The 24,006-nt window shown below is 40.4% G+C and overlaps 1 protein-coding gene across 1 annotated transcript; it reads left to right on the top strand.

Moving 5' to 3' along the window:
• The first annotated feature begins 560 nt into the window (after positions 1-560).
• Positions 561-18,890, top strand: LOC117775653 (B-cadherin-like). The gene is made up of 19 exons (XM_034608989.1): positions 561-607; positions 908-1,022; positions 7,533-7,625; positions 8,039-8,130; positions 8,216-8,479; positions 8,971-9,111; positions 9,454-9,609; positions 11,229-11,373; positions 12,101-12,273; positions 12,720-12,848; positions 13,365-13,550; positions 13,797-14,041; positions 15,266-15,408; positions 15,501-15,592; positions 15,816-15,948; positions 16,477-16,695; positions 17,188-17,318; positions 17,461-17,604; positions 17,973-18,890. The coding sequence occupies exons 1-19, from the start codon at positions 575-577 to the stop codon at positions 18,186-18,188; spliced, it is 2,850 nt and encodes a 949-aa protein (XP_034464880.1). The 5' UTR covers positions 561-574; the 3' UTR covers positions 18,189-18,890.
• The last annotated feature ends 5,116 nt before the right edge of the window (positions 18,891-24,006 follow it).

The following is a 24,006-nucleotide window of genomic DNA, read 5'->3' as shown; positions in this document are numbered from 1 at the left end:
TTCAGTGTATGTCTTTTACACGCTGAACATGCTTTTGAAGCAAAATGAAATTCTTTGAGCTTGAATCCGTAACTGTACAACTATAATTTATTCACAACAAATTTATAATAGAAATTATTTTTTTTAATGTATTGTTATAGTAGATGATTTATGAGATATTGAATGACACGCTGAATACAACAGTAACTTGCACAGACACATACTGACATTACTGTCAATACATCATAGATATTTATATGAAAATGGGGAACCTAAAACTTGAGACACTTTGCTGGCTGGTTTCACACACATGACGTGACAAACACTTTTGAGGTTGTCTAGTTTCTGTGTGCATGTGCATGTGTGGTTAGACTGTTGTTTCTCCAGATGCAGACTGGGGGCTGGCTGGTGATTGTAATCATGCAGCTCACTCAGCTCAGAAACTGCAGCAGATACATGTATGCAGCTGGACTCACTCTCACAGAGCCACAACAATTTAAGGGATATATTTACAATTACTTTTAATTTTTTTTGTTAGTTTCATTGTGAGGAATATAGACAAATGATTTATGAGCAGATGGCGCCCACTCGGTTCATGGCTGTGGGCATTTTATTAATCGTTTTTCAGGTGAGACTTTCAGCTGCAGCTGGGATTTTTCTTTTGATGTCCACCCATTTCCATTGTGTAAAACAGATGAACTGTATAGATAGATGGACGACAAGAGTGCAGTCCAGAAGTGAAGCCAAAGCGTCTTCATTGCCACCTGGTAACAGGCTGCAGACTGTCTTAAGTACACGGCAAATAATTTGTTCAAGTGTTGATTTTTCTGGTAACTTTGGTTTTAATATATATATATATTTGGTGACTGATTACACATTTTCCATGATTTGGATTATGATTAACTGAAACTATGGTTTTCCCTCCTAGGCCTCAGCTTTAGAGACCACAGAGGAGCCAAAATGTGTACCTGGATTCAAGTCAGATGTGTTGATCTTCAGAGTGACCAGAAAGCACCTGGGGCCGGGTACAAGGCTGGGCAGAGGTGAGAACAATCCAGGAAGCTGCTCTCACACACGGACCTGAATGAAACTTGAGTGTTCATTTCTTTCCTACATTCATTGTCCGTATGTTTGGATATAATTTCTGTGCATTTAAGGAAGAACATTTTAGCTATTAAAAAATATCCAGGCCCAAATCATAGTGATACATTTATTTTCTCAGCTATATGTTAGGTTTTGTTGTGTCACAATCTGCAGGAAGAACTTCTCTCCTGTCTGCTGGAGTGTGTGTGTGCTTGTCTCTACCACATGTATTTAGTTATTAAACGATGATGTCAGGACATGAAGCAGAATCGTTCCAGTCACTTTAACCCTGATGTCCTGGCTGTGCCCACCATGTCTCGTCTTGTGTTGTGTGTGGCAGGTGAACGGCGTGCATGCAAAATGTTGTTCTGTGAGCAAAAAACTGAGGCCTTGATTGCCCCTGATGGCTCTTTTGTGTCTGAATGATGTTTGTGAAAGTCTGTATAAAGAAGCTCTGTGTGAATGTGTGTGAATGTGACTTGTAGTGTAAAGTACTTTGAGTGGACAAGACTAGAAAAGTGCTCTATAAATCTATGTTACAGCCATATACCATTTTAATAAGCATTGTTGGCTTTTAACAGGTTCTATTACATGACTACAACAATAATGGAACAAAACAAAAAAAGTGATTCCAATTAGAGAATACTGCCCTAGTAGTATAAAATCACATTTTTGACCATTCAATTCAGTATTGTTTTTCTTTTTTCTTTAGGTGTATATATATATTTTAGATATGTATATTTTATTTTAAATTTTAAATTTTGATTGAGCATTGTTATAAGAGAGCCTGTGACCCAAGCATTTCATTGCAAGCGACTGCTTAATGTTATCGTTGTGCATATGACAATAAACTCTTGAATCTTGAATCTTCAATTTTATTTGTATAGCGCCAAATCCTAATATACATTATCTCAAGGTACTTTACATTGAAGGTCAAGTCCTTAAATTTATAGAGAAACCCAACAGTTCCCTAAATGAGCAGCACTTTGGCGACTGTGGAGAAAAAAAACTCCCTCATTAACAGGAAGAAACCTCTAACAGAACCCGACTCCATCTGCCTCGACCGGCTGGGGTGAGCAGGGGAAAATGGGGAGGAGAGGAGAGATGGGTGGAAAAGAGGGGAGAGAAGAGAGAGCGATAGGGGGCAGGGGGAGAAGAGGGGGAGAGAGAGGAGAGAGAGGAGAGAGAGACCAGGAACAGTTGTGCACCATCAGGTTTCAGATCTGACTAGTTAGAATGAAAACAATTAGAGTATAAAGATGTTATTGATTATTAATGATAGCAGCGACAATACATGCAATAATTAATTAATAATAGGTATTATTGTTAATAATAATAATGATAATAATAATAATAATAACAATGAAAGCCCTGGGACAAGTTCGTCAAAGTAGAAATGTGAAAAATGGGGTTAGACTTTTTTCGTTCCAGGGGGCGCGGGGGGCGCTGTTGAGCCATTTTTCCACGCCCATTTAAAATTACTCCAGAATACGTACATTTTCACCACTTTCTAATTTTCTGCAAACTTTGGTAACGATTTGAGCATGTTTAAGCACTCAAAAGGCCAATTAATTTGTCTGAAAAAAAAAAAAAAAAATAATAATAATAATAATAATAATCCTTACAATTTCAATAGGGCCTCCCACTGTCTCCTACTGTTCGGTGCTCGGGCCCTAATAATAATAAAAACAATAATTGTTGTTATCCTGCAGCTCCGGAGTCGGACATACCTGCAAAGAGAGAGAGAAAGAGAGAGAAACTATGGCAGGAAAAAGACACATAGTTGGTGACATGTATTAAAATAAATAAATGAATGTGGGGGCAGAGAGACAGAAAGAAGGGGAGAAGTGCTCAGTTCGCAGTGCATGATGGGAGTTCCCCCAGCAGTCTAGGCCTATAGCAGCATTACTAAGGGATGGTTCAGGACTCACCTTTTCCAGCCCTAACTATAGGCTTTATCAAAAAGGAATGTTTTAAGTTTAACATTAAATGTAGAGATGGTGTCTGCTTCCTGAACCCAGAGTGGGAGCTGGTTCCACAGGAGAGGAGCCTGGTAGCTGAAGGCTCTACCTCCTGTTCTACTCTTACAGAGTGCAAGAAAGCTGTCCTGGAGACTTATTTTATATGTGGGTCAAATGACATGTCCTGGTCAAACATAACTCCAAGGTTCCTCACAGTGGAGCTAGGGACCAAACTAACACCTTCCAAGGTGACTATCTGGTCAGACAGAGTTTCTCTGAGATGTTTAAGGCCAATAACAATGACCTCAGATTTGTCTGAATTTAGAAGTAAGACGTTTTGGGTCATCCAGGCCTTGATGTTCTTGAGACATTCCTGAAGTGACTGAGTGATTAGATTCATCAGGCTTCATAAATATTTACAGCTGGATGTCGTCTGCATAACAATGGAAGTGTATGTGGTGCTTTCTGATGATGTTGCTTGAAGGGGGCATATATAAGGTGAAGAGTATTGGTCCAAGGACAGAACCTTGTGGAACTCCATGACTAACTTGTGTGTGCATGGAGGAGTCATTGTTAACATTAACAAATTGAAATCTATCTGATAAATATGATTTAAACCATTCCAGTGCCGTTCCTTTAATACCTACATGTTGTTCTAGTCTCTGTAACAGAGTCGTATGATCTATGGTGTCAAATGCTGAATGTATAGAGACAAGTTCATTATCTGATGCTATTAAAAGTTCATTAGTAACTTTTAACAGTGCTGTTTCTTTGCTGTGATAGATTCTGAATCCTGACTGAAAGTCTTCAAACAAACCATTACTATCTCAGTAATCACATAGCTGGTTAGCAACAGCCTTTTTAAGGATTTGGGAAATGAAGGGCAGGTTTGATATGGGTCTATAATTAGCTAAAACATCTGGAACAAGAGTTTGTTTTTTAAGTAGAGGTTTAATAGCCGCTACGTTAAAAGCTTGTGGTACATAGCCGGTTGACAAAGACATATTAATCTGATTTAATATGGAACTGTCAATTAGGGTGAAATCTTCCTTAAAAAGTCTAGTTGGGTAAGATTGCTGGGGTTGTTCTTATTTTTTACTATTAATAATGAATAATAGGAGGTTCTGGTATTTCTAAGTGCTTTCTTGCAATTTATCAGGCTACCTTTCCAGGCTTGGTGAGAAGTTTTAAAACATACATCACAGAAGCTGGAGAGGAAGTGGTTGGTGGAACGCCACTTCCTCTCCAGCTTCTGTGATGTATGTTTTAAAACACTTGTTTGAGAATTATACCATGTAGCTAATCACCTCTGATTTGCTCCATGGTATAAATAAGAGGGGTGACAGCGTCAAGGGTTGTTTGTAATGAGGCTGCTGTACTATTAACAAAGTTATCAACAAGTGTGGAAGTGAAGTTTTGATAACTCTTTACTGTATTGTGGGGCGGCTGTGGCTGAGGGGTAGAGAGGTCTTCCTCCAACCTGAAGGTCGGCAGTTTGATCCCCAGTCTTCCTCATCTGCATGCCGAAGTGTCCTTGGGCAAGATGCTGAACCCAGAATTGCCCCTCATAGAACAAGAAAGTGCTGCTAATAGATGCACTGTATGAATGTGTGTGTGAATGGGTGAATGTAAAAAACTGTACTGTAAAGAGCTTTGAGTGGTCATCAAGACTAGAAAAGCGCTATATAAATACAAAACCATTTACCATTTACCATATTGTACTGACACATGGTTGTGAGATTAGTGTCAAAGAAGGCAGTTCTTTAAAGTTAGGCATTTCAGTTAGACATATTAAATATATCTGATGGTCAATAATCAGATCATTAATATGTAGGGATTTTGGATTGAGTGACCTGATATTTAACACAATTTTATACTTCTTTTTTTTGGTACTGATATATTGGTTGTATCAACTTTAGTAATTTATTATTATTATTAGGTTTTAAATATTTTTTATCCTTTGATTTAATTAATTTAGGTGGTCTGGGGGCAGACACAGTTTCTATAGGATAGTGTGAGGGATATTGTGAGGGTGATTGCTCTAATAGAAGTGCAGAGAAGCGTGTAAGACTGCTACTCTGCCTCCTGGTCTCAACTCTGTATTGTCACGGTGTGGACTGTCTAAAAACGTAGTCATATTTCTAGATATGAGAGCTGCTCCATCCAAAGTTGGATGAATGTAATCTCTCCTAATCAGACCAGGTTTTTGCCTGAAACTTTGACAATTATCTACGAAGCCCACATTGATTCGACACCACCTCGACAGCCAGTGGTGAGGGGATGACGTGTGGCTATACATGTCATCACTGGTCATATAAGGCGGAGGTCCAGAGTTTAAAATTACGGAGACCGACATTGTTTTTGCATGTGTACACACCGAATCAATATTGACTTTTGTGACCTTCGACTGACATAGTCCCATGCTGGGATAAATTTCCAACAGCAAGTCTTTGCACAGGAAAGATACTGACTGTCCCATATTAGATGTGTCAACAGTCAGTACTGAGATGAGCACTGACCACTGAAAGACTTCCTATTACCTTCAGTGTTCAATCACACATTTGCAAGCCCATGAGTCATTCACTTGACTTGTATCTGCTATCATCAGTACATTTAAGGGTGGATGTTAATTTTATTTATAATTCAGCGAGCCTGAGTATTTCTTACAGCAACTGAGCAAACATGGTGCTGTACCAGTCTGGTTCTTTATGTCACTGCACATTTCTTTACCAAATTCCTTCAGAAATTGCATGACTGGCCTGGACTAAAACTAAATCATATATTTATTTTCAATTTTCAAAGTGACCAAGTCGGTGAAGTACGTAAGTGGATTGAAATAACAAGTATCTCAAACTGCTTCACATCTCATAGCCATATTTAGCAAATCAAATTCACATCAGCTTGCACTTTTTTTCAGCCACTCCCTCTTGTATATGCAACCTTAGAATCCACTCTTAAGATATCCAGTCAGCTAACCATCCTGGGTCAGGACAGTCCTGTGAACTGTGGCAGGTTCATATGCTGTAACTGAAAATGTAACAGATTATAGAACTGTTGTGACTCTGGGAGGCTGATGTGGCAGCTATCATCTCTTATTTTATGAACTGAAATGACCCTTTTGTACAAGTTGTTTTTATTTGATTTCTTCAAAGTAGACATTTAAAGGGGACATAGCATGCAAATTCCACTTTGTTAGTGCTTCTACAGGTTAATGTGGGTATCTGGCATGTCTACCAACCCAAAAACTCTGGGGAAAAAACACTCGCGCGTTTTGTTATGGTTCCTCTAAGTCAGAAACGTCATGCTTGAGCGACTCGATTGAGCTTCCTGGGTTTTGTGTCGTAACAAGGAACTGGAAGTCTCCTACATGGCCTTGGCCCACCCCCCACCTCATCCCCCCCCCGTCCCACACTCCCGTTACGTCGGGTTTACACCGGACGCAGCGAGGCTGCGAGGCAGCGCAGCGCCGTTCCCAAGCGCGCAGCCGCCTGGCTGTTCACACGGGACGAGCATTTCTCCGCTGGTCAGCCCTCGATTCACTCACATGTGGCATTTGTCTGGATCGTTGGGACTGGGAGGCTGCAGCAGTTGCTCGTGCGCGACCGCTCGCTCTCCCATGCGTGAGCTGGAATTTGTGTCAACGCCACAGAGCCAGCAGTGTGGAAGACTTCCGCAGTGTACAGCACTACTGTTACACTGTCACAAACAGAGCCCCCCCCACTCGTTACGCCGGGTTTACACCGGACGCGGAAGCGCCGTTCTCAAGCGCGCAGCCGCCTGGCTGTTCACACGGGACGAGCATTTCTCCGCGCTGGTCAGCCCCATAGACTGTATATATAAGGTCAGCCCGCGATTCTGCTTTCTCCGCTTGTTGTTGTACCCGTTGAATGTCGGGGTTCGGGGGTAAATGATGGTCTTCATAGCCCCCCCCCCACCCCTCTCTTTCTCTCTCTGTCTGCTTGTGTGCTTGTAGTGGATGGGCAGAGGGGGACATTTAATTATGTGATTGGGAAAATTAAAACTCCAGGACAACAGAAGGGGAATACAAAGTATGGGATGCATATTTGATAATTTATATCATATAAAATATGTAATTTATATCGTTTAAAATCATGGGGGGAGAGGGGGGAGGGGGGAGCTGGCTCATTAGCATTTAAAGGAACAGGCACTCAAAACAGGTCACTCTGTGGAGGGCTGTTTTATACAGGGTAAAAAGGGTGCTGTTTTAAATGATCCTTGTGGTATTTTGACCAAAGTATGTTACAGACATTTCATTAAGACCCCAAGGAACCATATCAACTTGTGGTAAAATGGGCATGCTATGTCCCCTTTAACATACATCATGCAGCCCTAATTGAACCATTTATGACAAGCTGCCACTTCCACGTGATATTTAGCTTAGTGTGTGTGTGAGTGTTTTTTATCCAGTGAACAATACTTTGTCATGTACTGAAAATTTGCAGATTGATTTCTCTGCATGCACTAATTGTTTCTTGTGTTCAATCCCAGTGGGCTTCAATGACTGCACAAACCGCACAAGATTTCTTTTCATCAGTAATGACAGACGTTTCATGGTCCATCCAGATGGGATATTGATGGTGAGCAGACTTTGACAGACTCGATACTGAAAAAAATGCTTTCTGATGCTTCACCCTTCGTCTCACACCCTAAATGAGTTAAAATAAATGCTGCAGTTGGTTAGGTAGTAAAATAAAGTAAAAGAAGGTGTGGACATTTTTAAGCATATTTTTTCTACGGGGCTGTAATTCCTGCATGTAAAATAAATGCATGATTAATGCCCAGGGCTTTCTATTTGGGAAACCAACCGGACTGAAATACAATTATTGGGTTTCAGCCAGATCTTCATTATGTAAACGTAGCTTTGACTCTTAGACAGTTAAATTATGAGGGATATCATACAGAATATGACTCACGTGAACTCCAGGATCCACATCTATCAGCTTTGTTTAAATATCCAGCATTTCTTAATGTTTTGTCCTTTTCTATACCCTCAGTAAATATTGACCTGAGCCAATCAGAAATTCAGTCAGTTGCCAAGATCACTTGTCAATCTACTCCAGGCGAGGAATATCATCAAACTGTCCCAGTTTGCCTAATTTGTCATGTACAGTTTTTTCAAGTCAAAGAGTTAAAGCGTGCCCACCTTCTCTGATGATGTTTTTTCCATCCAGGTAAAGAGAATGGTTGCTCTTCTGGAAGGACACCAGGACTTCTTTATCCACTCCTGGAACTTGCACGGTCAAAAAATGACTGTTCCAGTCACAGTCGTGCACTATGGGCATCTCCATGGACAAAATGATGGTCATCACCATGGACAACACAGAGGGGAAAACCATGGGCATCACCAGCAAAATGTTGAGCATCACCTCGGAGAGCACAGACACCACAACAATCAGCACCACTTGAATGAAGTGGACTCTGCTAACAATACAGAGGTATGATTAGAGGCCCTGTTGGAGGGGAATAAAGAAAACCAGAAACTCAAATTGTTGTCAAAATAAAATTAATTTCAAAATAACACATTTAATAGGAAATATCGTTTTCAATTCCAACATGCACAAAGGAAAAAAGGCTCTGTGCTTTTTTCCTTAACAAACACTGCCCCTCTGTGGCCACATTAGATTGAGAAAAAGCTGTGTGCTCATAGGATCTCAATGTAAAAATATCCTTCTTTTTCCAAACAGAATCATTATTTCAGTATAATGTGTAATATAAATTGAATGGCATGTACTTATTCATTTGTTTAATGTAGTGCCTACATTTGAAAACCTATTTTCAAAACCCTGGACTGGTGTACTCCTTGGACAGTAACGGCTAATGTTGACGCCTGCTCTAAAATTTCAGGATTTCTTTAGAGATTGTCTATCTTGACTCTTGTTAGACTAATAAACCCAATAGTACTTAAAATGTATGAACATTTTTATGGAATGCAACCACCCCAGAGGTGCCTGTTCTGAATTTCCCCAAGTCTGGTGATGGATTGAAGAGGAGGAAGAGAGACTGGGTTATTCCTGACATCAATGTTCCTGAAAATAACAAAGGACCCTATCCTCTTAAAGTATCTCAGGTAAGGTGGACAATTTGCACAATCAAATACTCAAATGCAAAAAATGTCTAATAACAATGGTTGCAGAAAATAGATGTTTCCTTGTAACAATGACAACTACGTTCTTTGGTGCACCATGGCTGTGATTTAACAAGGTTGAGATCACATGGTAACTTACTTGATCAGAATGTAGAATATGGTAGCTAAGCCAGTCTTTGATTTTCTAGCCCAGGAATTTTAAAGCAGCAAACCTCAAAGAACTTAGCACTTCTTCTTTACTAAATTGAAATGGTTTTGCAATATATTAACTATGGTTACAGTCAGTGAGAATTGTTTAACTCACACCTGTTGTGTTTTGTCCAGATCCGTTCTAGTGAAGATAAAGTGAAGACGATATCTTACAGCATCACTGGTCCAGGAGCTAATGAGCCTCCCCTTGGCCTTTTCACAATGGACAGGCTCACTGGTACTTTGTATCTGACACAGCCTCTGGACAGAGAGAAGGTGGACAGGTACACGGTAAGCACCCTCTCTGATGTTAGTTTTATATCTACACTTTTTGTCAAACATTGTGTATTTCTTTTCACTTTCATTTTATGCTGACGTCCAAGTACAGTAAAGTAGCTTAGTCTTCCCAGGAGCATAGGGATCTCATTAGTTGTGAGGCAGAAGAGGTTTGGAACCAAAGGTCTCTTCTAGAGCTGGATGTCCAGTCAAGTTGACTAACCAAGGCGGGCTGAGATAGGGAGGTGGAAAAACAATATATATATATATTTCAGTGCCTCATTTTGGTGCCTGAGCTATGTACTGACAGAGTTATCCTGCTTAGAGGTAACATTAACATCACTGCACGTGCCTCTGGTGGCAGCACACTCTACATGGCTTTGGCAGCACTTAATGTTACCCTACAGTTATCTAGTAGCTACCTCAAACTCAAGTAGACAAAACAACAAAATACCTGAAGATAAACTTTCGAAAATATGTCTATATTTTATGTTAAAGGATTCTGACACTGGGACATGCAGCAAATGTGTGAGCAATTGAGAGAGGAGAGCCGAGAGCAACTGTTGTCCCAGGAGCAACAGCTTATAGAGTTGGTGGTATGTTGTTTATGATCCACCAGAAAACAGAGAGGAGAAGAAGAAAGACAAAATAATTGTCTGGTTCCTCCTAGCCGTGTACAAGATACTTTTGAAAGCAGAGGGTTGCACCTTGAAGATGTTCCTTGAAGAAAACCTGCTTCAGAGTGAACACAACCTAAGATTGGCATGACTGTTAAACTCCCAGCGTGACAATGACTTGAAGCATGATGCCAAGACAAAGCTGGAGTGTCTTCAGGACAAGTCTGACTTTCCTTAAGTGGTCCAGACAAAGTAAATGGTATCTGGACTGTATTTAAATTGCGCTTTTTCAGTACAACAACAACAACTACAAGCGCTTGACAATTTGTGTGGCAATCAAACACACATTTATACAGTGTCATCCAGACTTAAACCCCATAGAAACTGTGTAGAGACTTGAAGCTCAGATACCAAACAAGAAGACTTGAAGCTGTAACTTCTGCTAAAGGAGCCTCTACAAAGTACTGAACTCGGGGTCTGAATACTTCTGTAAAAGAGAGGTTGTTTCTGAAACCAAGTCAGGATGGGTTATTAATTGTAGACTGATGGGAAAAAAATGGAACTTGGTCCATTTAAAAAAATGATATCTATTATACAATGTGTGGAAAAAAATGTGTGAATACTCTGAGATCACTGTGTGCAATCAAATAGTAAACAACAGGCAGTAAAGCCTACCTGCATTTGGGTTGACACATCCACTACTTTTCTTTAAAAAATGGACATAAATGAGCAATAATCAAAATGCCTTCTGGAGATGTCATGTAAACAAAGTAATGCCTACCATTCAGTGTTCATTTCATTTATGTTCTCCCTCTTAATGCATTTGAAAAGTCTTCTTTTAAATGTATTTTACAGTGGTGTCAAGTTTATCTCTGTTTACTTGCCAGTAGTATTTTTCATGGCCTACTGAGTGTAAAACTCATGGCTGGAATATACCTCACATCACCTGAATGAAATATCTACATTAATTATTTTTACATGTGTTGTATTATGATACAAATTTGTGTCTGTTCGCAGTTTCAAGCACATGCTGCGGTAGATGGGTCACTAAATGCTGAGCAGCCGATGGATATTATGGTGATTGTAATAGACCACAATGACAACAAACCTGTTTTTGGTCAAGATACATTTCTGGGAGAAGTTCCTGAATCCTCACCAACAGGTACAGTGAGATACTTTCATTTATGATTGGATAAATATGTTACATTTAACAGAGAAGAGCTGGCAGTAATATTCTGTGGCAGCACTGACGTTTTTGTGGTCTTCTCACTTCAATTATTCACTGCTTTAGGTTTCTTATAGCTGTAAATTATATTTAAAATGGGAGAATGAAAGGTTGGCAAATGGAATATCTCCAGAATGTAAACAATTATTAATAATTTGAAATGAAGCATACATGCTAAAAGATTTTGCAGATGAGTGTTTGTGGGTTGAGGTAGGTGTTGAGTAGAGTCCAGAAAAATGGGGAAGAATGAATCTGCAGAATATAGATGTAAAATTACATTTAGTTGACGCTTTTCTCCAAAGCGACTTACAATAAGTGCATTCAACCATGAGGGTACAAACCCAGAACAACAAGAATAGAGAAAGTGCTATATGTAAGTGCCATTTTAAGTGCTACTAAATTGTTAGTTTTAAAAATGTTATTTAAGGTATAGTCGGAAGAGGTGTGTTTTTAGTTTGCGGCGGAAGATGTGTAAACTTTCTGATGTCTGGATGTCAATGGGGAGCTCATTCCACCATTTAGGAGCCAGGACAGCAAACGGTCGTGATTTAGCTCGCAGTGAGGGAGCAACAAGCCGATTGGCCGAAACAGAGCGAAATTAAAAGTGTTCACGTTGTGACGCCTCTGTACTTAAATTCACATTTCTGAAAACCCCTTTGTGCAGGTTTTGAGGTGATAACGGTTGTGGCCATAGATCTTGACGAGCCGGGTAATGCCAATTCGGATATTCGTTACCGTATTGTGAGCCAGGATCCAAAGTTCCCCAGTGGCCCACTGTTTGAGATCAACCCAAACACTGGAGCCATCAGAGTCAATGCCCGTGGGCTAGACAGAGAGGTGAGGATTTTAAAACGTACTGTATTAGCATTTTACTTCAACTGTGCTAGCATTCATAATTTTAGATATGTTAGATTATTATGAAGCCTCTATTGATCTTGTAGTCACTTTACCATTTATAGGAGCTGTCTGTCATTGGCTGTCGGGTAGGGCTGTAAAGATGAACAGATCCATATTTGGGAATCAATATTTAAGATGCATGTGATTCCACTGATGAAACTGCAGATTCTGGGTTTCCAGGAGAAGTTGTTTAACATGGGTGGAAGACAAAAACAAAGTTTGTTTTGCAGGTATTTGGACAAAGGACAGAGCAATGAGATTAGTATTACCTTTTCATCACTATGTCAGGCCTGGTATAGATTTAGTGTTTTATGATCAGAGAATGATAGCAGAGTGTTTAAGCTGTCCATTTGATGAGTTACACTAATTGTATGTCTCCCCAACAGAAATACCCAAAGCACACTCTGGTGATAGAGGCAGCAGACATGGAGGGAAACGGGTTGACTGGAAATGCCAAAGTAATCATCACTGTAACAGACAGCAATGACAACCCTCCAGCTTTCACTCTGTCCTCTGTAAGTAAAACATACAAACAGTTCAATCACAGCTTTGCAAGGATGTCTACTTGTCACCAAGCAGTGTGCTTTTTTTCTTTTTCTTTTTACTTCTGTCTGAAATACAGTACAGTGTTTTAAAAATGATTAGGAAATCAACTGTAAATCTGCACCCATCATGCAGACATGTAGTACAAGTACAAACATCTTTACAATCACAGCAAGTCACCTGGGCTTGATGAACATTGACTTCATACATGGTCAACTGTAAGGCTACTGCTGGAGAACGTAGCTGATCATAATCTTTTTTTGGTGATCAGCAACAAACAATGATTGTTTTCCATTTTATCGGATCTCAGTTTAGGTTCTGAATGTCTACGACATGATTGGATAGTAATTCTTTTACATTTATACTTTTCACATGTGAGAACAAATCAAATGGAAACTCAGATATTGATGTAGGAGGGTATCTTTAAGAAATAAACCTTTATGTCAGGGAACTATACTTTTTTCAACATATCCCTTGCTTTCTCACAGTATGACGCAACAGTAGCAGAAAATAGAGTGGACGCTCTGGTCATTACGATGGCAGTAACAGATGGTGATGAGCCACATTCACCAGCCTGGAACGCCAAATTCAAGATTGTTGATGGTGATCCTGGAGGCCTGTTCACAGTCACAACAGGAAGTAACAAACACGAAGGGATCATTACTACTGCCAAGGTAGGACCTAAAGCATGAATTCTCAAACAAGCCACAATATCAAAGATTAGAGATATCTGTGAACACTTTTATTTGGAACACTACACCTATACTGGGTAGTTCCTCCCTCAACTCCACAAGATTATAGTAATGAAGTAGCAGTGTTCAAGTGGCTTACTCTTTTAGAACAAGTTTGTGTTTTACAGCAGAACAACATGTAAGATCGTTATCTGATAAATGAATGTACTGTTTCCTCCATCCAACCAGGGTCTTGACTTTGAAATGATCAGCAAGCACACTCTGTTGGTTGCAGTGGAGAATGACATTCCATTTGCTACTCCACTGCCCACTGCCACAGCCACAGTGGTGGTGAACGTGCAGGATGTCAACGAAGCTCCAGTCTTTGAACCAGTTGAAAAGTTTGTGTCCAAACCGGAGAACCTTCCTATTGACGGTGACGTGGTGCAGTACATTGCTTCTGACCCCGACATTGCACGCAAACAGAAAGTCATGTAAGAGAAAACTGATGAAAATAACATGTTACTTTGAACATTTATCAAAACACATTAATCCCTGTTGCAGAAAATTAGACAGTAAAGTTTAAAACGCTGCTCACACTAGTTTCATGTGGGAGTGAAATATACGATGTGAGAAGTCCAGCTCGAGAAACAGATTTGTATTTAAGACACTAAAAGACAGCACAGTGATTTGTAATACTCACAGACAGGATTAAGGCTGCAACAACTAATTGATTTAATCAATCATAAAAATAGTTGGCAACTAATTTCATAATCGATAAATAGGGTCTGCTCTAATGCCCTGCACACTGCAGCAATGTTTCTGTAGGTGGGGGCAGTACTGCCTTGTGTAGCTCATGTAACAACACTGTTTCTTCTCTGGACTAAGCTTTTGAAAAGTGGCAGAGACAAACACTGCTACCAATACAGCACAGACAAGTGTACTTTCCAAAGTGTTGAAACAATTTACATTAATGCCTTCAAAGAAGACTGTTTTCTGCAAAGCTGATCTTGTATGGCACAGCAGCAAAATATCTGTGGAATGAACATGAGGAGAGAACATGTTGGAGCTGAAGATAACTTTTTCTCTTGGTTTACCAGGGGATCGTAAATAGCTTCAAGGATCATACCACAGTGATATGCTGCCGTGTCATGTGAAAGTTTTCTTTTAGTCTTTCATGTAAAATATTCTCACACTTTAAACGACTGATGCTTTCCCGGCTCATCGAGGAGAGAGAAGGCAGCTGTGGTCAAGAGAAGATACATTTTAGATATTAAATTATGACTAGTTGGAATTAAATTGTAGACATCTGAAAGTGGAATTATATTCATAATTTGATTGCGGACATCTTAATGCATATGTAAAGATAATTTCACAAGAAGATGTGCAATTAGTTTTTCTAAATAAACTGCTAGAAAAGATGGAATGAAGCTTTGTCTTATCTGATAAATAATCGCTTAATCAAAACAATTGCCAGATTAATCGATTATCAAAATAGATGTTGGTTGCAGCCCTTGACTGGATATTGGTGTACAGCAATTACAGCATGAGCTGTAGAAAAGTACATCATCTTTACGTGATGTACACGCAGACTCTCACTATACTGTGATGAATTGAATATTGTTTAATTGACAAGTTATTTGAATGTCCCATTGTGAAGCTTGTTTTTGTGATAAGCTTGTTTGCATTGACCTCACATCATTTCTCTGACTGTCCAGGTATAAAATAATCAGCGACCCTGCGGGCTGGCTGAACGTGGCCAAGGACACAGGCCTGATTAAGGTGAAAAGCATCATGGACAGAGAGTCGCACTTTGTCAAGGACAGCAAATACACAGCACTCATTGGTGCATACGACAATGGTAGGTGTGACAATAAGCTTGATAATCGTTAAAAGTTGTCGAACTATAGACTTGAGAATTAATTTTATTTTGCTCACCGTGTGTGTCACCAGATGACGTCCCGGCCACAGGAACTGGTACTCTGATTATACAGCTTGACGACGTCAATGACAATGCACCCATAATTGAGGAACGTACAATAAAGGTGTGTTTCATTTCCCAGATGCTGAACAGTTGTCATGTGTTTGAGCACTTTTAATGCTGATGTAACTTAACATGGAGGAGTTTAGCTGTCTGGTGGAGAGCCTCTATACATATGAAACAAATAATTAAATGCCGCTGTTCTAAAAGTAGCCAAACATAACTGTTGTCCACTTAATTGATCAGCAAATTCAAATGTTTCAATATGACATTTTGTGTTTTCTCAGGTGTGTTACAAGGAATCGGCTCCTCAGCTGCTTTCAGTAACAGATAAAGATGGACCTGGCTTTGCTGCTCCATACAGTGTCTCTTTACAGGGCATGTCCAAGACCAACTGGACCGCTCGGATGAATGATTCCAGTATGTGCACTATGATACAGGCTTGTTGTTTTACATGTTTTTAGATTGTTGTAAAATAAACCCACAAATGTAACTTGATCAAGAAAGGGACAACACTTTTCTACCATGTGTCAGTGCTTTTAGTGCTGTTCTATTTCATGATAACTGATGGAATTTATCAAACACTTCTTCCTCCCAGGCTGTGTACCACGCAGTGTAAGCTCCAAAATTTGAAATACTTTCAGGTCAGATGCTTTAGTATAGATTTGAAATTGACGTCTGAGGTTTGAATGATTAAAGTCGACTGAGGTTATTCTGAGCATGAGGGTGAGCAGTTCCAGAGAAGAAGACCTCATCCTATTTACAATGTAGCATGTTTGTTATGGTCAATGTGTAGCTTAAAGCAATTGGTGGGAACAAAATGAGCGCTGCTTTGGAAATTAATCTGGAATTAGATTAAATTAAAGATTCCTGAAATATATATATATTGACATGGAATAATGCAGGGGTTATAAACTACACTTTCTTCTCATTTCTTCTTTGTTGCAGAAACGGGCATCGTACTTAATTTAGGCACTGAGCTGGAAAGTGGAGAATACACTGTGGTCCTGAGGGTTACAGACAACGATGGCATGGAGCAGGACAACACCGTCCAGGCCACAGTGTGTGACTGCACAGGTGAAATCGTGTCCTGTTCAGGGCGAATTGCCGGTGGGAGCAGCCTGCCCATGATTCTTGGAATACTGGGAGGCATCCTGTTGCTGCTCAGTGAGTCTTTGATTCTAGTTCAATTTGAAAAGATTTATATCAAAATTCTAGGGACTGTAGGTGAGAACATTAACATGTAACTCAAAGAAAAGCTTTGAATCTCAACCTGCAGCCGTGTGTTTCTGGTGATGTGATCATTTGTTCTGTATGACACAGGCAGCAGGAGAAGCTATGACTGTTTCAGTAATTCATGCAATGTTTGCTCTTCATTTGGGCATCAGAACATTTGTTATATAGGACCTGACAGCCTCCAGTAATGGACAAAGCTGGTGAAAATATGCTTTTGTTGGGAACAATTTAAGGTGATGGATTAATCCACATTTGATGTGATTTGAAGCGATATGAAAAGTATACAACATGTCCTTTTGAAATGGTTGGTCCAGTAGTGACCATGGTGCTCTCATCACTTTACCTTCACTTTACTTTCTCAGCTAACACCTGGTGACCTAATCATGTGGGTGTGTTGAATTAACCTCTGTGCTCTTTGTTCAGTGCTGGTGCTGCTACTACTGCTGTTTGCGAGACGGAGAGGAGGAGAAAAGAAGGAGCCTCTTCTGCAGGACGATGATATCAGAGACAACATCTATTACTATGACGAGGAGGGAGGTGGAGAGGACGATCAGGTAAAGAAAGATGCAGGTTTGGTCTAATTTCTTAATCAGTCTCCGGTCACGTGGTTCTTTAAATAATCAAAGTAGCACATCAAAAGGTAAGGATACACTTCCAACCAGCTAATCAATACAGCAGCGATGTATTTTGTGTCAGGACTATGACCTGAGTGTTCTCCACCGTGGTCTGGACAACCGGCCAGAGGTGTTCAGGAACGACGTGATGCCAAACTTCATGCCGGCTCCTCAGTACCGGCCTCGCCCTGCCAACCCAGAGGAAATTGGCAACTTCATTGATGATGTGAGTCAAAGCTTCTCCAAACATATTCATAACATCTTATATAGGTTGATTATTACTGCTTTGATAGAATGAAATCATAATTTATAATTTCACTCATAATTTTCACAGGAGCATTTTCAAAACTGTTTCAGTGATGAACAATTTATTCTGTTCAGCACAAGATGTTAAAAAACTTGCCCTTGATGCTCATTTTGTTTCCATGTAATGTACATGGAGATGTTTTTGTCTTGTGATTTTTTTTTATTTTTAATTTTTATAAATAGATGAATACTTGTATCATCTCACCCACTATATTCTGCAGTGTTTGTATATTAAAGTTGGATTCTATAGAGTGACAATCTACTGTTTATCCCCTGCTCCCCTCTCAGAATTTGAAGGCAGCCGACAATGACCCCACAGCGCCCCCCTATGATTCCCTGCTGGTTTTTGACTATGAGGGCGGTGGCTCTGATGCAGGAAGCCTCTCCTCACTGAACTCGTCGAGCAGCGGAGACCAGGACTACAACTGCCTGAACGAATGGGGACCCCGCTTCAAGAAACTGGCAGACATGTATGGCGGAGGAGAGGATGATGATATGCTGTAAATGTACCAAAGAACAAACAATATGTTAAGGTGGATGCACGTATGGCTGCGTGAATGTTAGTTTGATCGACACATGGACTGATAAGTGAATGCATCCCAGGGAAACTACTCTCAGACAGACATCAGTCGGCTCTCAAATGTTGTTTTTTCTTTGTGTGGATTGTGGTTTACCTTACAGTGCAGTCCCATCAGCAGTTAACAGCCACCGCTCAAAGCCAGAGGATGTTGTTTTTGATTTTTTTGTACAGGAGTTCCCCATTTTGAATGGTTAAGCTCAGTCTGTCTTTTAGATCCCTGTTTGACCTCTAGGCTAAAGACTAAATCTGCTTTGTTTATTCTCTGTTCACTATGTTCCGGAGCCACCTGTTCAGTCTGAATGTGGATTTATGGATTTAGATGTATTAGCCTGCCGTTATGCTGGGTGATACTGGACACACACATTCTTGTAGTTGCACTGGTAACGTGTGTAAATTTGGCAATTTATGGTACTTTACATTTTTTTCTATGTAGTTTGCACCACTGCTACAATTACATGTCAGTTTTGTATTTCTGTTTGAGGAATGAAATTATATATAATCAAAGCAAAATCCAGGTAGCCAGCCAACTGTGGTCAATGAGTTATCAATAAATGCTTTTTAAAAATGATTGGTAAGTATCTGTTCAATAGACAACTTTATTACATTGCAATGTCAAACTTTGTATAGTTAACTCCAAAGGTACTTTATTACAAACTGTTGATTTTTAATTTTTATAAAATGTCTTAATACAAAGATACATTTGTGAATGGTCTTTATTTAAACAAGAACTGTGGCTGACCGGTGCATAAGCAGAGCAGACGTGTGAAGTAGAAACCCCCACACTGTTATCAAGTAGTGTAGACGGTGTGCTGATGATACTCATTTGTATCCTGTTTCACGCCATGTGAAAATTAAACCACTAGTGCAAAACAACGGTTCCTCTTCCAAAATTCCCTAAAAGTTAAAATTGGCAGCTGTTGAGGATGAGAAAGCTATAGTTTTTTTTATAGTCAGCTTTTTGACTGTTATGAGTTCACCATCCAGACAGGTGTAGTGCACCTCATGTTGCCATTCTCAGTGTGAAAATACTTGCACATTTAAAATAACCGAGTATGAAATGCATGTGTTGTCCCAAACTGAGACAACACATGTATTTAAAGCTGCTTTTCAAAAGCAATAATATCTGTATGTGGGATCCACTTGAGCTGAACTGGGAACAGGTTCAACACCAGTGTTCCTATCCCCTTGGTGCTACGTGTTGCACAACATACAGCAATTGTACAGCAAGTTTTCCCTTCAGGTTCATACCACAGTGATGTGCTGCTGTTCCATGTGAAAATGTGTCTGGCAGATCACTGCTTCTAGTTATAAAACGGAACCACTTTCAGCCATGGAGCCTGCAATGGACAAGGGTAAGCACTGGACATGGTTTCAAGATCACTGAGGTTGACCCCCACTCTGTATGTGCTGCTTGCAAAGGGATACAATGTGCCCAAGATACACTCGCATTCCTGTCTTCTTCTGAACATTGTGCGTGATTCTCTGTTAAGGCATTTTCCCACCCAAGCTCTTTAAGATAAAGGTTCAACTCCTCAGTGTACTTGCAGACTGGAAAGGCAGTGACGCTCTGTTCCTGAAGGGATAGAGAAAGACAGAGAGAGACTTACGCACACATACACACCTTAGACCAGTGGTTCTCAAACTTTTTCTGTCATGCCCCACTTTGGAGCTAGAATATTTTTCATGCCCCACCCGCTCCCCTGCCCCAACAAAATTATGACAAAATGGGCCAAGTTTAACATGTGTATTTACATAACATACACATGAACATTAAATTCACATTACTTTCAGGAATTTCTGATGTGCAAATAAAAAACCTTTTTCAAACAACTTTTTGTGACATTTGCCACTTTTTTCAAAGAATAGTGCAATAACTTTGCTTAAATTCAACTTAATTGAAGTACTTTTGGAAACATTTATCACTACATTCCTCCATCAGTATGTACTTTTTCAAAAATAGAGAAAAAATAAATTAAATTATAATCACTTTGTTACAACGATGATAAAGCTCAACCAAAAAGAACACATGCATGTGACTGGGGTGTAATGTTTCTAAGTGTCTTCTTAATTTGTTGGGTCTCTGTCAGCTGCCAGAGTTTTCAGACCTAAAATACACACTGGTCTCTCATGTCCTCCTTCATTCACTGTGAACCCAAGAGCAAGACAGGCTTCATCGATCTTTCTTTTCAACTTGGTTTTTGAACACTGTGTCTTGTTTGTCACTGACCTGCTGCTTCACGTGAACGAGCTCTGATCTCACTGTGTGTGTCTCTCTGAGCGAATGAGTGGGGGCGGAGCCCCGGGGCCTGTGTGTGTGTGTGTGTGCGCTGTCTGGGGGCGCGCACACACACGCACACACACACACACACATTCGCCCGCTCCTGGTATTTCATGCTGGCCTGATACGATGATGATTTAACAAATTAACGTGAACGTGAGTTCACTGTTCGCGAAAAATATGCGCGACATGCACAACACTGTACAGGGAGCCGCTGCAGAGCCGCGGGTTGCGACCCCTGGCTACGGCGAAAGAACGATTTGTTTACTGTTCCACCGTTAGAGAGATGCGGACGTCAAAACAGTAGTTCCGCCTCACATTTCCCCCTCCCGGTCGCGCGCCCCACCTGTTATGCCTCTGCGCCCCACCAGAGGGGCGCGCCACACAGTTTGAGAATCACTGCCTGAGACTATATTTTAGGACGGACAACATGAAAGATCCCCAAAGAGTCTGTGGAGTCGAGGAATGGACCTGCTTCAAAAATGTTGCGCTGATGCACATGGTTAGCCAATTGTGAGTCAGTCTCAGCTGTCAATCATGATGTTTCACCTTGTTTAAAACCAAACGTATCCTAGTTGAGGACTACTGACAAAAAAATGTTGTTGACGGTTATCAGTGTGAAATCATCCTAAAAGCGTTTGTCAAGTCAGAAGTGTGAGGCCAACCTTGTGACTTGCTGAAAACAGTTTCAGTTCCCCATTCGCTTCTTTAGATGTCATGTCTAAGAGAACAGCCATTCTCACTTCAGCATGTAAATGTCCATGACACCATAACAACTCTGATTTAGTTTAGATGATGTTTTTTTTCTCCTCTTTTTGCAAGATTACTCTGAGGTATATGCCCTCATTGGTCCATATATCTGTTGTGCTATCTTTCTTCTTTTCAAAGTTGCTCTACACAGAGGAGAAGCTCAGGACCTAAGAGACCTAAGAGATGGTAAACCTAAAGAAAAGATGGAAAATAAATAAGTCAGTGTCCAAGAGGAAGCAGGTGATTAACAACATGAAATGTAGAGAGGTCCAGAAAACAACTACAAAGAGAGGTAGTCAGAGAACATCCGATAGCAGGAAGTGCCAAAACTAATGCACCCACTTCTTAGCCATTTCCTTCATCAAGATGATATGTCTACTGTTATAAATGGGAAATATGGAGACATTCTGAGGAAGGGTCAGATATTCTGTGAAAGAGCCCTTTGTAGACACCATGGCAAATCTTCCTAGAAGATTCTGAGAAGGTCTGAGAATCACAATTTTTCCAAGGTGGCTCAATTATTAGCAATTTTGTATATGCCAGCAAAGTCAAGGACAGAGAAACACGTGCTTGCAAAAATGCATTAAACCTTTTCCTTAAAGATAAAGAAGCTGCACCAGCTTGGGGTCATAGAAACCTCATCCAGGAAGGGCATTGTACAGGCAAGTGTCTGCAGTGAGTATACAGTGCATCCGGAAAGTATTCACAGCGCTTCACTTTTTCCACATTTTGTTATGTCACAGCCTTATTCCAAAATGGATTAAATTCATTTTTTTCCTCAAAATTCTACACACAATACCCCATAATGACAAAGTGAAAAAAGTTTGTTTAAAATTTTTGCAAATTTGTAAAAAATAAAGAACGGAAATATAACATGTACATAAGTATTCACAGCCTTTGCTCATTGTTGAAGCACCTTTGGCAGCAATTACAGCCTCAAGTCTTTTTGAGTATGATGCTACAAGTTTGGCACACCTATTTTTGGGCAGTTTCTCCCATTCTTCTTTGCAGGACCTCTCAAGCTCCATCAGGTTGGATGGGGAGCGTCGGTGCACAGCCATTTTCAGATCTCTCCAGAGATGTTCAATGGGGTTCAAGTCTGGGCTCTGGCTGGGCCACTCAAGGACATTCACAGAGTTGTCCCGAAGCCACTCCTTTGTTATCTTGGCTGTGTGCTTAGGGTCGTTGTCCTGTTGGAAGATGAACCTTCGCCCCAGTCTGAGGTCCAGAGCGCTCTGGAGCAGGTTTTCATCAAGGATGTCTCTGTACATTGCTGCATTCATCTTTCCCTCGGTCCTGACTAGTCTCCCACTTCCTGCCGCTGAAAAACATCCCCACGGCATGATGCTGCCACCACCATGCTTCACTGTAGGGATGGTATTGGCCAGGCGATGAGCGGTGCCTGGTTTCCTCCGGACATAACGCTTGGCATTCAGGCCAAAGAGTTCAATCTTTGTTTCATCAGACCAGAGAATTTTGTTTCTCATGGTCTGAGAGTCCTTCAGGTGCCTTTTGGCAAACTCCAGGTGGGCTGTCATGAGCCTTTTACTGAGGAGTGGCTTCTGTCTGGCCACTCTACCATACAGGCCTGATTGGTGGAGTGCTGCAGAGATGGTTGTCCTTCTGGAAGGTTCTCCTCTCTTCACAGTGCAACGCTGGAGCTCTGTCAGAGTGACCATCATTCTTATTAATATAGGTTTGAGAGCATTTTGAAAAGCTTTGTAAAACTCTGGCCCAAACCCATCCGGTCCGGCCGCCTTTACAGAAGGGTCTCTGTTTAAGTTTGAAAAGTGTTTTACCAATCTGTTCCCCCAGAATGGAATTGTATTCATATTTCAATTTAAGAATATTATTATAATCTGATTGGCGCAAAGAGCTTTTATAAACCTGTTCAGCAACCAGCAATTCTCCATCAATCTCATCCAATCTATTTCTCCTAGCCCTTTTCAATGTAGCTTCATAAGAAATAATGTGGCCTCTTTTATAAGCTTTAAGTGTTTCCCACAATGTTGAGTCACTCACCTCCCCGTTGTCATTGATCTCAAGAAACTGTGAAATATTCGTTGTTATGTACTTTTTAAATGCTTGGTCTTGGAGTAAGAGGCTTGTCTGTGGAGGGACATTCGGAGGTTCAGCTCAACCGGACTATGGTCTGATATTATTATATTGTGATATTTGACATTGTCAATATTGGAGATCAGTCTAGAGTTGACTAGAGAATAGTCGATCCGTGTATAGGACTTGTGTACATTAGAATAAAAAGAATAATCACGATCAGATGGATGTTTCAGTCGCCAAATATCCACCACCTGGGGGGAGGGGCTGAGGATAGTCTGTCCAGATATGGGTCAAGATAATAATTAAAGTCACCTCCGATCATTATATGGCTCAAGTCATTATCAGGAATTAAATTGAACAATTTCCGAAAGAAGGCGGGATCATCTGTATTTGGCCCGTAGACATTTAGCAGTGTAACGGGGGAGTACATTTATATATCCAGTTAGGATTAAAAACCTGCCATTAGGATCAATTATGGATGACTGAAAACGGAAAGATATATTCTTACGGAAAATGATGGCCACGCCTCTAGCCTTAGATGTGAAAGGAGAGTGATAGACTTGTGAGATCCAGTTAGCCCTCAGTTTCCTGTGCTGGGCAAGGATATAGAATCAAGCATATAACTCATTTATGATAATTAAAAACACGAGATTGAG

This window comes from Hippoglossus hippoglossus, chromosome 15 (assembly GCF_009819705.1).
Source record: "Hippoglossus hippoglossus isolate fHipHip1 chromosome 15, fHipHip1.pri, whole genome shotgun sequence".
NCBI classification, from domain to species: domain Eukaryota; kingdom Metazoa; phylum Chordata; class Actinopteri; order Pleuronectiformes; family Pleuronectidae; genus Hippoglossus; species Hippoglossus hippoglossus.
This window is presented reverse-complemented; position numbering and strand designations above follow the sequence as displayed.